The sequence below is a fragment of the Pantherophis guttatus genome, chromosome 3, assembly GCF_059756535.1.
Source record: "Pantherophis guttatus breed Tessera chromosome 3, ASM5975653v1, whole genome shotgun sequence".
Lineage (NCBI taxonomy): Eukaryota > Metazoa > Chordata > Lepidosauria > Squamata > Colubridae > Pantherophis > Pantherophis guttatus.
The window spans coordinates 189804542-189822375 of record NC_142065.1 but is presented as its reverse complement, the minus strand read 5'-3'; the positions used below and the strand labels follow the sequence as shown (position 1 = coordinate 189822375).

Below are 17834 nucleotides of genomic sequence, written 5' to 3'. Positions count from 1 at the left end.
TTCTGAGTCCATGGATAGACATTTTACATTTAATAGGATCTAAGAGGGGTATATCATAAATAAACCATGTCATGCTAACTCTACAGTATCTCTTTCTTTCATAGAATTACTTGGTTAGTAGGTCAGGAATGCCACAGGCCCATTATCACTGGTCTTCAGCAAACTATTCAACAGAGTACCTTCTGATGCTGTTCATAAAATGGTAAAATATGAACCAAATGATGCTCCTGTTTTATGAAATTACAATCAGCTTAATTACCATCCCCAAAGATGATCAATGTTTCTAGCCTGAAGGAAAGCATAATGTGAAGTGTTCTGAGCCCTGTGTAATTCAACGTTTTTTTATTAATGTTTGGGGTCAGAGAGTTGGAAAGAAACTTTAAAAGTTTGTAGATGACACAAAACTAATCTTTTAGATGAACGATAGATCAAAAAGATCTAGTCAGGCTTGAGCAGTGGGCTGAAATGAATAGGATGGAATTTAAGTAAAAAATGTGAAGTTCTGTATTTGTGTAGGAAAATATATAAGGCACAAATTATAAGACGGAAGAGACTTGGCTTGGCAGTACAGGCAGTCCTTAATTTACAACAATTTGTTTAGCAACCATTGGAAGTTACCAAGACACTGAAAAAAGGGACTTACAACTGGTCTTTGCATTTGCAATAGTTGCAGCATCCCCATGATCATGCGATCAAAATTCAGGTGCTGGGCAATTGGCATGTATTTATGACAGTTGCAGTATCCTGGGGTCACATGATCTCTCTTTACGACCTTCCCACCTGGTTTCTGACAAACAAAATCAATGGGGAAAGCCCAATTCGCTTAATGACCGTGTGATTCACCTAGCAACTGCAATGATTTGCTTAACAACCATAGCAAAACAGATTGCAAAATCAGATGTGATTCACTTAACCATCTTCTTTAGCAATGGAAATTCTGTTCCAAACTGTGGTTATACGTTTAAGACTATTTGTAGTAATTACATAATGGACTTATCTGTCCTTCTCAACAACATATGAAATGTGAATCAGGAGTCAAATGCAGATGCTAAAAAGGCACAATGCCACTTTGGAGTGTATTTAATAGAAACACAGAATGCAGATCATAGATTGCATTCTACTCTCCCTTCATCAGACTCCATTTCTAAGCATTGCCTCAATTTCTGGTACGGTTCAAAAAGAAGAGTAAATACAAGTGCAAAGGATAGTTACCAAGAAGCCAAGCCTTATGGGGAATGATGAAAGGATCTGGGTATATCGATAGTCCTCGACTTACAACAGTTTATTTAGTGACTTTTCAAAGTTATGACGACACTGAAAAAAGTGACATGACCCTTTTTCACACTTAACACCTTTTCGGCATCACCAGAGTCACGTGATCAAAATTCAGATGCTTGGGCAACTGATTCATATTTAGTCATTTGTCAGATATGCCGTAGTAGAACCTACACTGAGCGGAGGGATAAGACTAAATGACTTCCATGGCCTTTCCAAATCTATCACTCCATGAAATCAACATCAGAAGGGCACCTCTAATTTGAATGGATGAGACTAGATAATGGAAGCACAAGAAAAAGCTCTTAGAAAGAGTAATTAAACGAACTCTCTGCCAACCTTGGCAGAGCCTTGGTGGCACAGCAGACTAAAGTACTGTTAAGATAACACCAGCTGCCTGCAATTATTGCAAGTTCAAATCTCACCAGGCGCAAGATTGACTCAGCCTTCCATCCTTTCGAAGGTAGGTAAAATGAGGACCCGGATTGTGGGGGCAATAAGCTGACTTTGTATAAAAAAGAACACCGCTTAGGGGAGCCTGAAAGCCCTACTAAGCAGGTATATACAAAAGTATGAAGGCTATTGCTTAACGCATTGTAAGCCCCCCTGAGTCTCCGGAAAAGGGCAGCATATAAATCGAACCAATAAATAAATAAATAAAAACTTCCCCAACTTATTCTGGCTGTCCATCATTTCAGAAGAGAAGTAACTCCTTCGATATGCCAGTCACAGAACCTGTGAATTTTTGCATACTAAATCATTTATAGCTTTTAAAAGAACTATGATGTTGTGTACTTTTAAGTATATAAGTAATTAATATGAAAATTTAAGTAGAAATGAAAATTAACATTGCCTAACTGTCCTGTGAAGCTAAAGAACTTTTGCCTTAGATTGCAAATGATGTTGCAACTACCACCACCACTACCCCCCCAAAAATCCAACCAATCTGCTTTGGAATTCTAACATATTCTGACTGATTTAACACATGAAACTACAGAACACTTTTCAGAGTGACAAGAATAATTCACTGAAGCAAGTCTTATGACTGAGAAAAAAAAATCTCATGGAGAAAATTTAGCAAGACAGGCTAAAGTTGAGATATTGCAGCCAGTTGATGTAGTGGTTAAGCCATCAGGCCAGAAATTGGGAGACCATAAATTCTAATTCTGCCTTGGGCACAATGCCATCTGGGTGAGCATGGACCAGACATTCTCTTTCAGACCTAAGAAGCAGGGAAACTGCTGCTGAAATCTTGCAAGAAAACTGCAGGGGCTTGTCCAGCAGTTGTCAGGAGTCAAGACTGAAGGGAAAAAAATACAGACTATCAAGACTATCAGACATTATAGCTGAAAGAATAAACCTTAAATAAACCTAAGAAGGAAATGTAGAAATGAAGAGAACAAGAGGAATCTATTGAGAAAGAAAGAATATAGTAAAAGAGTACAAAAAAATAAATAAATACCTGAGATGGGGAAGAAGAAGTAAAAGGACCAATGATCAAACAGAACAAAACAATGCATATACCCAACCCAAGACGGAGCTCTGATTTACAAGAGTGCGTGTAATATTCAGCATAACTTTTCCAAGATCTTGACCAGTTCCAGTACCCAAGTAGGGCAACAAGAGACTTATACCAGACTTATTTTTCTTTGAATATTTTGAGTTGAACATATTACCCAAAAGGTTTTTCTTGTGTTTAAGAGCACCTGAAACTGTCTAATTTCTTACAACAAGTAGGAATTATAATAGTACACGGCCACAAACAGTGGAGTAATTAGATAGTTAAAAGGTACCTTATCTTACCGTGTATGCGCTAGTAATTGTGTGTAAGAGATTAGGGGAGGGGACAGGAAACCAACATGAAAATGTTAGAACATTTTTAAAAAAGTGTAGAACAACTGTATTCTGTTGCTTTCCTGGTATTTTTAAGTTAGTGAATCAAATTATGTAGCCAATAAAATCAGCTCAAGCTACTGAATAAATAACCTCACGTTTATCTAGAATAAACTTTTTTTTTCTTTTTGTTCACACCTAAACAAAAAAATTAGGCAGTGAATCTATGACCTTAAGAATAGTAAATAATCTTACCTGTACACTTGTAATCTGATGCGACACCTTTGAGGACAGCATCAAACACAGATATTTCCACTCTTTGTTTTCTATGATGACAGCTTAAGATAAAAGATGGTTGTGATACAACCAGGTGCAAAAATGGCTCTAACTGCAAGTCTCCAGTTCCTCTGCGACCAGGCTGCCGGACAATAGTTACTCCCAAGGCTTGTCTAGCAGATGATCTTGTAGAAGCATGAAGACTTTCCAAAGATATAAGACCTGATTTTTTCCCAGAGGGCAATGAACTGTTGCAATTTAGAAGATCATCTGCTGTTACTGATGAAAAACCTGCTTTGTCAGATTTCTTGCACTCATCAACTGCTTCTGGAAGGTTTAATGAACTTTTGATGGTTTTTTCACCCTCTTTTTGATCTTCCTGTGATTTTGATTTAAGTAAAGTAGTACATGAATAAGTCATGAAGGAGAATCGGCTGGCAGTAATAAAAATGTCAAATGGAATAAAGTTCAGGTTCTTCACTATAGAAGACTGTCGGGAAGGTTGGGCAATGCGATGTTGGCTGGTGCCGCTATGTTGTTCTATTTGGACTATTCTGATTTTAACACTGTCACTGCCAATGCCACTGTCCTGGGCTCCACTATAACGTGAAGATGTTTCAGCTGTACCCCCATCAGCTGTATCCATCTTCTTCTGTTCCTGTTTGAAAACCTGGAAAGGAAAACACTGTATCATAAAATTGCTACTCTCAAAGATTTCCATTCCTACATTAAACAACTGCTATATAAACGAACGGAAAAAAAAAAATCAAGTCAGATACATTTCTGTAAAAAAGAAAAGTTCGCTAAGTTAACTTTTGAAACAGAAAATCACTCATGAAAACTTATCAGGTGTTTAGTCCAGAGAGAATGATGACTCATAATGACAAGTTGGGAGAAAGAGGTAGCATGAAGAAAATATTTCTAAGTTCAAATAATTTTTATTCAGATGCTATCAAGATACAATGTCATGATACAGTATTGAAAATCAAGTAACTGAAGAAATTAAACTGTTTTAAGCATTTAGATTTAAATAAAACTAAAATCTTGCTATTGTATTTTTTTGCGATATTGAAAAAGAGCACAATATCTATTTCATAAGTCAAAGCTGGCATGATTTATTAGAGGGGAATATCAACCTCATAATTGTTTTTTGTTTCATTACTGCATTAGATACAACACTATAATGGTCAATGCCTGGAATGTTCTACCTGACTCCATTGTTACATCCTCAAATCCCCATAGCTTCAACTTTAAACTGTCTACCGTGGACCTCACACCATTCCTAAGAGGTCTGTAAGGGGGCGTCATAAGCACATCAGCGTGCCTACTGTCCCTGTCCTACTATTCCCTACTTATTTGTACTCATTTCCTGTGTTCATGTCCATGTTTATACTTATACCTGTTACCTCGTATATGTTTGACAAACTAAATAAATAAAATAAAAATAAATAAAATAAATCTTATAGATTTTGTGTTTGTGGAATAGAATCCTTTGCTAGGAACTCAAGGTCCTCTACATATCCATATGCAAATGTATCTTTGTGAGGTGGAACATTGCAGATAAGTAAACCCTTAAAAGTAGCCAGTACAAAAAAGGGTCTGTCCAATGAAAACAATTAATATTTTGGTCATATACATTTAGGCTAGAAGATAAAGAATTAGCACACTGCTAGCCACTGTGCTACTTTAACGCAGTGGTGAAATCCTCCTCGGATCGCCACCTGTTTGCTGCCTATGCATGAATGCTGCATGCCAAAAGCACGCTGCGCACACATGCACAGTGTGCACCAAATGCACGTTTTGCACTGAAAAAGAAGACTTCATTAGGTAAACAGAACAGTGAGGGGGGAACAGTTGTGCCGCATGATTTAGCTTCGCTAGAAAGCCGGATTTCCTGCTTTCTAGCGAAGCTAAACCGCATGGCACAGCTGATCGTCGAAAATACAGATTTGAACGAACCAGTAGCTTTTTTAACTACTGGTTCGCCCAAACTGGTAGCTTTTTTTTACTATTGGTTCGCCAGAACTGGTAGTTTTTATCACTACCGGTTTGCCCGAACCGGAGCTAACTGGTAGCATTTCACCCCTGCTTTAACGTTTAAAAAGAGTTTTATGTTCATTAACATCTAAGGCTAATCTAATATTTGCTGAAAACCTATTTTTTTAAAATTAAATGCTGGATGATGGGTTGCTCTATAGCAGGGGTGTCAAAGTCACATCGTCATGGCGCCGTCACATGACGTATTGGGACTTTTTCCCCCTTTGCTAAACTGGGTGTAGGCGTGGCCAACGCATGATGCATCCGCCCCACGGGCCGGGAGTTTGACAGTACTACTCTATAGCAATCCCCATTAACATCCAATCTATCTAATTACATCAAATTTAAGCCTAAAAGTATAAATAGGCAATTATATACTATAAACTAATCAAGCTTTTTCACTGAGTAATCTAAAAAAGATTCCAGCTATAGAACAAGCCAGTTCAGGCTCAAATATTCAACCTTACATCAATGCATAATCCTGCATCACATTTTCACAAAAATATGCTCAATATGCCCACCAATCTGTCTTCAACAATCTGAAGACAGCATTGGATACAATTCTGACTTAAAGGTTTTACAAGAAATCAGCAGCAACCAAACCTTGCTTGTCATATATTTTGAGTGATTATATTATTCTGTGAAAATTTTTATTCTAATAAAATAGAACAATACAATTTATATTCTAATTCTTTGTTTCAATTAAGCCAGTTTTGCAGCCAAAAATGCTTTTAGTTAATTATTCAAAAAGAAGGTAGTCATACACAAAAAAGCTCTGACTACGAACATAAATGGTATCAAAACAGAACAAACAAAGTGATTTAAATAGTGGTCCTTTAGTTGAAAACAACAAGTTTGAGAACTTTCATCTTACAAACAGAGGCGTCAAATGTGCTTATTAGATGTGATAATCTATCAGGCTTCTATTTCAGCAGCAGTTGAACTTCAGACCTAAGGCAATTTTGCTTTTATTCAATAGTGCATAATTCTGTCTTTATAAAGACATATTATCCTTAGATGTAGTTCAATACAGATTCCCCGTACTTCTCAATTATCTCTAATGTTCCAAGACTTTATAAGGATCTTCTTCTCTAGCATATCATATCATATGAAAATCTGTCACCTGAGATTATGGCGCAATTCATCCTTGTAGACAAATTATTTAAGAAAAAAAAATAACAACGAATGGTATCCCCTGCTATAGTCTGTCAGTTTAAGTGCTAAAAGCAATGGTTCTGAAGAAAAGCATTTCTGAAATTAAACAATGCATTCTAGATCTTGAACTGAGTTGAATTGAATTGAAAGATCTAAGCTTTAAGTCATGCCTTAGGAAGCTTTTATTATAATTCTTTCCTCATTTAAATGATTTTTTAAAGATTTCTCCCCCCACCAACAAAAAGGCGTTCACACTAATACTTTTTAATGGCCTACCCTCAAAGTAAGCAAAGAACTAGTTTAATAACATCTCTTATTCAGTTCTTCATTACATAACATCAAAAGTAACCACCAAAACAACAGCTAATGTCCTGTGGCATTGTGTAATATATCAAGTCTGGCAATCTACACTGATAGATCCGCTTCTTATTAAGGATATGGTTTGACTGAGACAAAGATTAAATAGGACCTACTAGCTGAAATGTCTATGAGGCGTTTGCTTCAAATAAATAAAATAATTAAATAAATTTTGCTCTCTATAAATCAAATTATATTTAATATTTCTAAATTTCAAAAACTTAGCTGATTTTTAAAAAATTAGACAAAAATCTATCAAGCAATACTAGTAGCTTCCTAGTTTAATAGCACTTAGACTTATATACCACTTCATAGTGCTTTACAGCATTCTCTAAACTGTTTACAGCATATTACCCCCAATAATCTGTGTCCTCATTTTACCAACATCGGAAGGATGTAAGGCTGAGTCAACCTTGAACTAGTCAGGACTGAACTCCTGGATGTGTGGGCAGAGCAAGCCTGCAATGCTGCATTCTAGCCATTGTGTCACCATAGCTCCTTTAAGTCATATTAATAACCACCCAGGAAAATAAAATATGTTATACATTTTAACTCTCTTAAGTGTTAACTATGAGTCACAACACTGAAAAACTCAGAGGACTTTGATCAACTCAATGAAAGATGAAAACCATAGACTGGTATTATAGAAGTAGAACTACAGAATGATTAGCTAGGTAATGTCTCACAAGATTTTAAAAGTAGGGTAACACTTGTGCATAGCAACACTCCAGCACTTTTCCAGAGTGTTGAATGTGGAAATTCTAGGAACTGTAATCCCAACACATCTGGAGGGTATCAATTTTGGAAAGACAGACATAAAAGGCACCAAAACCAAACACTAAGTCATCATCCCAACAGAATCCTTCTACATTGTTGCTTTCAAGGAAACAAATGATATTTCCAGAGAAGAATGCATATCTAGGACAAAGACACTTTCAGAAATGATTTTTATTGATTTTTAAAAAATTAATATTTTCCAATTTGAATTTTATAGCTACTGGAACTAATAAGACCAGGAACTCGCAAATATACAGTAACAATAAACCTTGGTTCACAACTAAACTTAAACAGCTACGTCGTACCAAAGAGGAAGCCTACAGAAAAGGTGATAGAATGCTGTACAATCAGGCCAGAAACATATTAACAAGGGAGATCAGAGCAGCAAAAAGAAGCTACTCTGAAAAGCTAAGAAATCAGTTCTCAACAAACGAACCAGCAAACATGTGGAAAACTCTTAAAAATATCACTGTCTATGGCAAACCTCCTTCCCAGGCTGAAGGAAATCAACAACTGGCAGATGACCTGAACATGTTTTACTGCAGATTCGAAAGGAAACTACAGCCACCTATCTCCACAATCCCCATCCCAGACACACCAACAACAGCCAAGCCTCCTACAACTGACAAAATCCTATTGGGTTCACAACCCCTGATGATCACAGAAAAGGAAGTGCAACATCTATTTCACAGACAAAAGCCAGGAAAAGCACCAGGCCCAGACAAGATAACTCCTCCTTGCTTAAAAGTCTGTGCTGTCCAATTGGCCCCCATCTTCACCCGAATCTTCAATAAATCACTAGAGATGTGCCATGTTCTTTCTTGCTTCAAATGCTCCACTATCATCCCAGTGCCGAAGAAGCCCTCCATCAAGGAACTGAATGACTACAGACCAGTTGCTCTAACATCTGTAGTTATGAAAATCTTTGAAAGGCTAGTGATGTCCCAACTGAAAATCATCATGGATCCACTGTTAGACCCCTCTGCAATTTGCATACCGAGCAAATAGATTGACAGATGATGCTGTTAATATGGCTCTGCACTACATCCTACAATATCTTGAATCTCCAAAGACCTACACAAGGGTTCTCTTTGTAGACTTTAGTTCAGCATTCAATACCATCATACCAGACATTCTTCTAACTAAACTAAATCAGCTAGCGGTACCTGAACACACTTGTAAGTGGATCACAAGCTTCCTAACAGACAGGAAGCAGCAGGTGAAGCTAAGCAAAATCACATCAGACACCTGTACAATTAGCATACCCCCCCCCAAGGATGTGTGCTTTCTCCACTTCTCTTCTCTCTATATACCACTGACTGCATCTCAAATGATCCATCTGTTAAACTACTGAAGTTTGCAGATGATACAACATTGATTGGTCTTATTTGAGACAACAATGAATCCGCATACAGATGGGAGGTTGAACAACTGGCCTTGTGGTGCAACAGGAACAATATGAAATGGAACACACTCAAAACCATAGAAATGGTGGTAGACTTTAGAAGAAATCCTTCCATACTACCACCTCTTACAATACTAGACAACACAGTATCAACAGTACAGAACCTCAAATTTCTAAGTTCTATCATATCTCAAGACCTAAAATTGACACCTAACATCAAAAACGTCATAAAAAAAACACAACAAAGAATGTTCTTTCTATGCCAACTCAGGAAGCTCAAACTGCCCAAGGAGCTGCTGATAAAGTTCTACAGAGGAACTATTGAGTCTGTCATCTGCACCTCTATAACTGTCTGGTTTGGTTCTGCAACCCAACAAGACAGACACAGACTTCAGAGGATAATTAGAACTGCAGAAAAACCAATTACTATCAACCTGCCTTCCATTGAGGACCTGCATACTGCACGAGTCAAAAGGAGGGCTGTGAAAATATTTATAGACCCCTCGCATCCGGGACATAAGTTGTTTCAACGCCTACCCTCAAAGCAACGCTATAGAGCACTCTACACCAAGACAACTAGATACAAGAACAGTTTTTTCCCGAATGCCATCACTCTGCTAAACGGATAATTCCCTCAACACTGTCAAACTATTCACATTAGGCTGCATTACTATTGCTATTGTTCTTCTCATCATTCCTGTCGCCCATCTCCTCCCACTTCTGACTCATGACTGTAACTTTGTTGCTTGTATCCCTGCGATTTATATTGATATTGTTTCCTAGTATGATTTGATTGCTTATTGTACCATATAACTGTCACTAGGTTTTGTGCCTTGTGATTCTTGACGAGTGTATCTTGTCTTTTTATGTACACTGAGAGCATATGCACCAAAGACAAGTTCCTTGTGTGTCCAATCACACTTGGCCAATAAAGAATTCTATCTATCTATCTATCTATCTATCTATCTATCTATCTATCTATCTATCTATCTATCTGTCTATGCCTTTGAAGCAGGCACAAATTGGTGATGTTAAAATATGAATACTGTTTGAAGCAGTGGTGAAATCTGAACCGGTTTACTACTGATTCTCTGGCTGTGCATGCACAGTGAGCACCACACACCAAATGTGAGGTGCGCATGCGCAGTGCAGGCCAAAAAGAGGCATACGGTAAGTAGAACAGCGCACGAGGGGGGAGTGTGATAAGCTGTGGCGCGCAAGAGTTTTTTTTACTTTTAAAAGCATTGCTTTTAAAAGTGTAAAAAAAAGCCTCTGACGATCGCGCTACTCAGTTGGGATCGTCAGAGGCTTTTTTTTACCTTCTAAAAGTATTTTTTCTAGTAAAAATGCTTTTAAAAGGCTCTGGCGATCCCAGCTGAGCCAAGCGATCATCAAAGGCTTTTTATTTTACTTTTAAAAACTAAAAGTTTTAAAGTTTTTTTTAAAAAGTTTAAAAAAAAGCCTCTGATGATCGCGTGGCTCAGCTGGGCATCGGGGGGCCCAGGGAGTTTTGCTACCGGTTCTCCGAACCACCCGCCTCCATCAGTACTGGATCAGGTGATCCGGTCCGAACCAGAAGCATTTCTCCCTGGTTTGAAGTATGTTTTAAAGTCTTTCTAATATCTGTTCGATTAATTTTAGTATGATCACTTAGTTAAAAATTGGTTATGTTCTGTAAAATATCACTTGATAACGAGATGATTGTTTTTGGCTCCAATGGTTATCTTCTATTTAAAAATATTATTTAAATGGTATAGCCCTTTGATTAGCAGCTAATTCAGGAAATCAGGTTGATTAAAAAAAACAGAATTTATAAACTCAAATATTAAATTCCCAATGGAAACATTAAGATCAAAATAGAGATGCAACTGAAAAAATAACTTGGTAGAATTCTTAATCTAGACTAAATTTTCCAAGGCAACCAAACTTCAATGGGCTCCTAACAGGAAAATGTTTGATGGCTAAAACAACACTAACAATTTTCCTCTTGATGGACTATCTTGGCACACAAAGGTTTTTTTTTTTTGCAAAGAATCTCCAGTAGATCATGGCGTCTATGGAAAGACACAGAGCCCTTGAGACCTGTCATCAATGTTCCTTGGAGGATGTGCAACCATACACATTACTCGGGATTTGAAGCTATTAATTTTAAAAAGCCAGCTTGATAATAAATCCAGGAATCAAGTGAATATCCTTTTACATTAGTGAACAATTCCAAATGTAAAACTTTTAAAAACATCCTCTTGCTTTGTTACAAAAGAAATGGCCCAATACTTTAAAGATGTCAAAAACACCAATATCGGCTTCCTGATAGCAGATGTAATGGTAACATTTATCATTGAACTGCATTTATATCAGTTCACTCACTCTTTACATAACCCATTTAAAATGAACAATAAAAGTTTTCTTTAATTAGCTACTGGTGTGCATTAACATGATCATGATTAAACCATAAAAACCAACTGTACATTACTCAGGTCCGCTATCACATGTGTTTCAAATTATTTTAGCTGAAAATGTACTTTGAGTCTCTTTTAAAAGTTCAACCTTCTGCTTTCAGAGAATTAAATGCATATTACTGCAGTGGAGAAGATAATGTTTCAGACCTCCAGGCATATATGAAACACACTGGCAGCACATTAGACAAAATGCTTTACTTATTAGATACTTCCTATTCTAAACAGTGTCATCAAAGGCTAAAAACAAAATCCATATAAAAGCTGCACAATGCTTCCACACAGAACCTGTGCCAAAATCCCTGTACTTTCCAACTAATGAGGAAAGGATGTGCACTCTTAACATATGAATGTAAGATTTTCCAAGCATTTACTTTAGGAAACAGTACTATTGATTCCATATGGCTTATGTTAAATGAAACTGTATTGGTAAAATAACCTTTAAGATATCTGGCATGATAACCATAATTAAACAGTATTCAAAGGAGTAAAACAAAGGAGAATTTAGTTTCACAATGGCTAATTAAAATAAAATGAAAAAACACAGCATGTCCACTATCAAGATAAATTGGTAATTTTTTTTTAAAAAAAAGTACTTAAAATACTGTTAAAATATACTTTAAAGATAAAATCTAAAATGCAGAGGGAAATATTCATAGTTTGGCGAAGAAAAATAGCATATGAGTTGGATTTTTTTTTTTACTGGAAATAATAGTTCTAAATGTTTGAACAATAACCAGATGGGTCTTAAATCAGAGGAATTCTACAATTTCTCTGTCAGAAGGAATTGCAATGTGAAAACGTTTTCAATTGCTGAAAAATGTCAAGTTGATAGTTTACTTCTTAGATGGCTTCAGTGCGTTTTCCCCATTCTTTCACATCACAGTAGTCCAACAGAGAAGGTGATGAAAGCTATGCTGGTAGCTAGGGAATTCTAGCAAATTCTTCCTTGTCATGTGTTGAGATAAGTGACTTTATAGCTTAACCCCTTGAATTCAATAGCATTTAGAGAAGATAAAGAGATAAGGGCTATAATCTATATTGCCCTTTTTGAATATATGCTGTTGCTGAGCACCGTAAAACATCAGTTCAAATAATTTCAAATAAAATGTTTTTAATAATTACTCCAGCCAAGATAGGATATTAATTATCCTTTCAGTTTAGGGAGCCATGTTGCTCTAAGTGGAGTATTTTTGTTCAGATGTATGAACAGTATCTCATAAAAATAATTGATTTTTTCCAAAATCTTAGTAAAAGAAAGGCATAGGCAGCCAGTTAACGCTATCACTTTACACCAGCAAATACATTTTTCGAAAGAGGAAAATTATACAGCATTATACAATATCAATATGTTGTATAATGCTAAATTTACAAACAAGAAATAGAGGAAAGTTGTGTACCCAGAAGGTACAATAGTGAATTAATAGTGTTAATTCTTTAGTAAATTCATTCAGAAACATCTCGAGATTGCAATATTTATATAAATTACAAAACTATGTCTTCTGATTAGATTTCATTTTCTTATGAGATCCTGCTTGTAACATATATTTTAAAAATTAAATAAATTTTAAGTCTTTTTTTCTTTGCAGAAGTGGCAGTAAATTTCAGATCTCCTAACATTTTATCACTTGGCTGAAAACTCTCAGAGGTGTTTCAGCTTAATTAGAATCTATATAGCAGATAAGAAAGAAGCTATACACAATAGTTAACTGCCAACTATTAGGGCCAAGTTGAAAAAAGATCCCTAAATTAATGATTTTTTGGCCCAGTGCTTGGTGGCTTTGAAGTAAAGCAGTTGTTAATATGTTTATGCATTGGTCATCTCTGGCCTGGGAATCAATGATGTCTGCTTTGTTATTTTGCAATAGAGTCTGTGAACAATTTAAAATGAATTCAGTATCTCAGAATTATAAGGTAAATTGTATTTTAAAAATGCAAGATGAGCATGTTATGAAAATACTGGCAAATTGGACCTTCACCACTGTAATACCTCCATCTTGATGGAACGTAATCTGCATCCAATAGTCAAGCATAAGAACTTGGAACAATGCATACAATTCCAGTTGAGAGTCTGCCACAACGTGAAAAAGAAAGCATTCACTTTCCAGCAGCTGAAGCAGCAATGAACAGCAGCCAAAAAAAATCCTATATTTGTAAATATTTCATTATAGCAGCCAGAAGGTTCTTCTCCATTGATGAGTTGAAGTACTATTCATCCATAGGTGTATCAGCAGAAAATGATAGTGGTGAAATCTTCTATTAATTTCTTAATCAGTACCATTGCCAATTTCTAATTTGCCTGTTGCATGTGAATTGAAACACTGCCTAATCATGCTCATACAGGGTGCATTATGCAAATGAACTTGTTTAAAGCAGGGGTGAAATCCAGCAGGTTCTGACAGGTTCTGGAGAACTGGTAGTGGAAATTTTGAGCAGTTCGGAGAATCGATAGTGGAAATTTTGGGTAGTTCGAAGAACTGGCAAATACCACCTCTGGCTGGCCCCAGAGTGGGGTGGGAATGGGGATTTTGCAGTATCCTTCCCCTGCCACGCCTACCAAGCCACGCCCACCAAGCCACACCCACAGAACCGGTAATAAAAAAAAATTGGATTTCACCACTGGTTTAAACCACTAGTTTTAATATCCCTTCCCCTTCAAAAGTCCCTCAGGTGTCAACCTGCTCCCACCCCAAAATAACACTGGTACAGAGTTTGAAATCTTTTGAGATTCTCTGCCTTTCCTCTTGATAAATAATGGCTAAACACTAAGGACTGACTGGGAGCAGTAAGAGAGCTAGTTATACATGGAGACACCATTATTTTTAACCTTCATGTTTAGAAAAAGACCATGTAATGACATATTGCTCTTGAACTTAATAATAGTTACAAATCTAAATGACTGTAGTTTTCTTAGTTGAGCTCCACAAGATGAGAACCATTGTTTTCTTTGATCAGGGGACCCTACCACTTGGATGGATAATTGTCCTAAATTGCCATATGTATTCTATCTTAAAACATTCTTTAAAACTTTTCTACTAGTCAGTAACTAATTGAAACAGGTACTTGAGATACATAGCTCTCAATGATTTGTCGTTTCCATGGGTGAAATGACCTTAAAACACATAAATGCTTGTTGGTGTTTTGAGTTTACAAAAAGCAAGAATAAATATGTATTAGTTTTTCAAATGATAAATAATAATTAATGGCAATACGGGGCCAGAGTAGATTTTTGTCATTTCTTGCTCCAGACCATTTTTTTTTCAGTGAAACAAGATTGAAGAAACAACTAACTTTCTAGATTTGAAATGAAAGCATTTTAATTGGATGATTTATTATGGGAAATATACAACTCTAAAGGTATTGACAGATTGTGGTAGTTCCAAATCAGATGACATCTAGAGGGAATACAGAATTTTTATTTATTATTTGTGTGTGTGTGTGTGTGTGTGTTCTCAGTCTTCTCAATTATCCCTCTGTCATACTGTACTTCAATAGAAATTGCTAGCCAATTAATCTGGTTCAACAAAAAGTGAAAGTTATGGCTATGAATAAAAACCCATTATGTTGTAAGAAGCTATAATCCTAAACATTTAGATTCCTTTAGCAGTTGGCAATTCTAAGCTCTGCATATTTAAGACTGTAAGCTAGAAGTTTCTGATTTTCCCTACTTTAAAAATATAATCCCGGAAAAAAAGCTTTAATATTTCAAGGCAGGGTTAATTTTCTACATCCATATTATGAATTGCAATTTGCATCTATTTTACTTTCCATTACTGGTAGTTTGCTTTACATACCGCTATACATTACAATATTAGGATTGTTTCATGACTGCCTAAAAACTACAAGGAGTTAATCCTCCAGAATACAATATTAAGTGCAGCTATTTATTTATTTATTTATTTATTTATTAAATTTATATACCGCCCTATTCCTAAGGGACTCAGGGCGGTGAACAGCGAACGATAAAAATACATGTAATACAAAAATACATGTAATACAAAATTCAAATGGTATTGTGAAATTTATTAAAACAAATAATTTTCAGTTACTACAGTTAGGCTTTAATTCTTTCAGGTACAACAAAAATCTGCCAACTTTACAGATATCCAAGTTTTAATGACATTTCTCAACCTTCCATGATTTATTTCATGTATTAAGGTTTGAAATTTATTCTCAGGTATTCAACTGTGGAATCATTCCCATCACTGCAGAAACAGATGCTTGAGAATCCTGAGACACATGTCTCTGCAGTTTATCCATTTCTTATTGCTTATGTTTTCCTTCAGTTGTGATAAGGTTTCCCACCCATCCAAATAGGATATATTTCTATATTACCCATTAATATTTTATTCAGTGTAACTTTAACTATACAACAGCTGAACCAGATTAAATCTTTGAATATTGTTTGATGTACATTATTGTAGATGTTACACAAGCAGCAGTCCCTAGAAAGCCAAATAAAAAGCAATTATATCTGTGTTAGTCCATGGCGCGGGGGGGGGGGAGTGGGAAAGGGAGGGGGGAGATGCCCCCAGTTGAATTGGTCCAACCAATTTGATATTGCCAGGAAAAGGGAAACCAGCTGGAGGCTCCCCACTCTAAGGAGGTGCAGGGCTCTGATTTCCTGCAGTATCATCAGCCCCCTGGAATGACTTCCATTGAATCTTATTTGCTCTGCAGGATGTTTGGGATTTGACACCTGGATTTTAGTCTTTTTAGTATGTTTTCAGACTTCCATTATTGTTTTAGTAATAACATTTATGAATGTTTTAGTACTGCACATTCTTGCAAAACAATTGAGAGTCCAGGGGGATTGTGGAAGATAAAAAGATGTAGTAGGAAGAAATCTTCCTATCCTTCTGGAACATGGCTGTATAAAAATATTGAAAACTAACCTACAAACACCATATAAATAACATCAAAGGCTGCCCAATCTTTTTTTCCACAAGGTTTCATCAAAGAAGATATAACAAAAAGCAAGGTACAGAGAAGAAATAATTCCAAAAATTAAGGTAGATGCTTTGCAACATTTAGATGCATTGTAGAGCTCAACTCTCATCCCATCCTTGCTGTAATCCTGCAAAGATTTCACCTCTGAAGCTATTATTTACAAGCCAAAAGAAAATGCTCTTACTGCCAAAAGCAGCTTTATTTGAAAGGCTGAGCAATGTCAGAAAGGGGACTTTATTGGAACGGTGACAAGGTCGGGTCAAGGTAAACTCCCAATTTCCATTCCTGAAGGTCTCAGCACTTTCTCATGCCATCAGTATTCTGACATGTAGTAGATATTACTTTTATCTCTACGATTAACATTTTATTTATTTATTTATTTATTTATTTATTTGTTTGTTTGTTTATTTGTTTATTTATTTATTTATTTATTTATTTATTTATTTATTTATTTATTTATAATTTGTAGGGCCACCCATCTCACAACAATGACTCTGGGTAGTGTGTAAGAGAACTACTAAAACATCTGCATATAACCCATGACGTCCAAGGTTAAAGCAAAACAAAACAAAAACCAATCAGAAAAACCACATCAACAGCAGAGCTTGCCTTACCATCTGGCCCCAAAGCCTCAGGAAACAGTCTTCAAAGCCTTGAAAAAGGCTAACAGGGTTGAGGTTGTTTGGATTTCCTAGAGGAATGCTATTCCACAGGGCTGCACTACCACAGATAAGACACAACTTCTGGGTCCAAGAAGATGACATTGTTTAATGGTAAGACTCAGAATATGCTCTCCTAAATAGATCTGGAGGTTGAGCAGAAATAATGGAAGGCAGTTGGTCCCAAGCTGTACACGGCAAAGGATGGGGTTATTTGTAGGGCTGCCTTCCCCCACAAACATCTGCCACCCCACGGAGTCTCAGAGGGAGGGCGTGCTCCAGGTTTCCTATTTTAAATTTTGCCACCTCAGGAGATTGAGGACACGTGCCTTTTTGGTGGTTGCCCTTGAAATGCTCTGGAATGTTCTTCCCCAGAACATACAACAGCCGCCGACTCTGCTTTAGGAAAGCTTTTAAGACTTGGCATTTTTCCCAGGAATTTGGGTCAAGTTGAATGGATCCACTTTTTATTCTTTTACTCATTGCCATCTTATATTTATATAATCTATTTCTTTATAATATTTGGGTTTTTATCTCCCAGTTCCTGGTTTGTTTTTCTGTGGCATGCTGCTCGGTGTTATACTGTTTGAGTTGGGTGGCTTTTTAAATCTATTAAATTCTGGATCAACTGTAGCTTCCAAATGTTCTTCAATG

At 36.4% G+C, this 17834-nt stretch overlaps 1 protein-coding gene across 2 annotated transcripts in view; it reads right to left on the bottom strand.

Annotated features, from left to right (window-relative positions):
• The window catches only part of VPS13B (vacuolar protein sorting 13 homolog B), a 328745-nt gene that overhangs the window by 125431 nt on the left and 185480 nt on the right, over positions 1 to 17834 (bottom strand). For both annotated transcript variants that reach the window (XM_034422515.2, XM_034422516.2), the window contains exon 34: positions 3364 to 4054. In XM_034422515.2, the coding sequence (XP_034278406.2) occupies positions 3364 to 4054 (691 nt within the window). The remainder of the gene's footprint in view (positions 1 to 3363; positions 4055 to 17834) is intronic.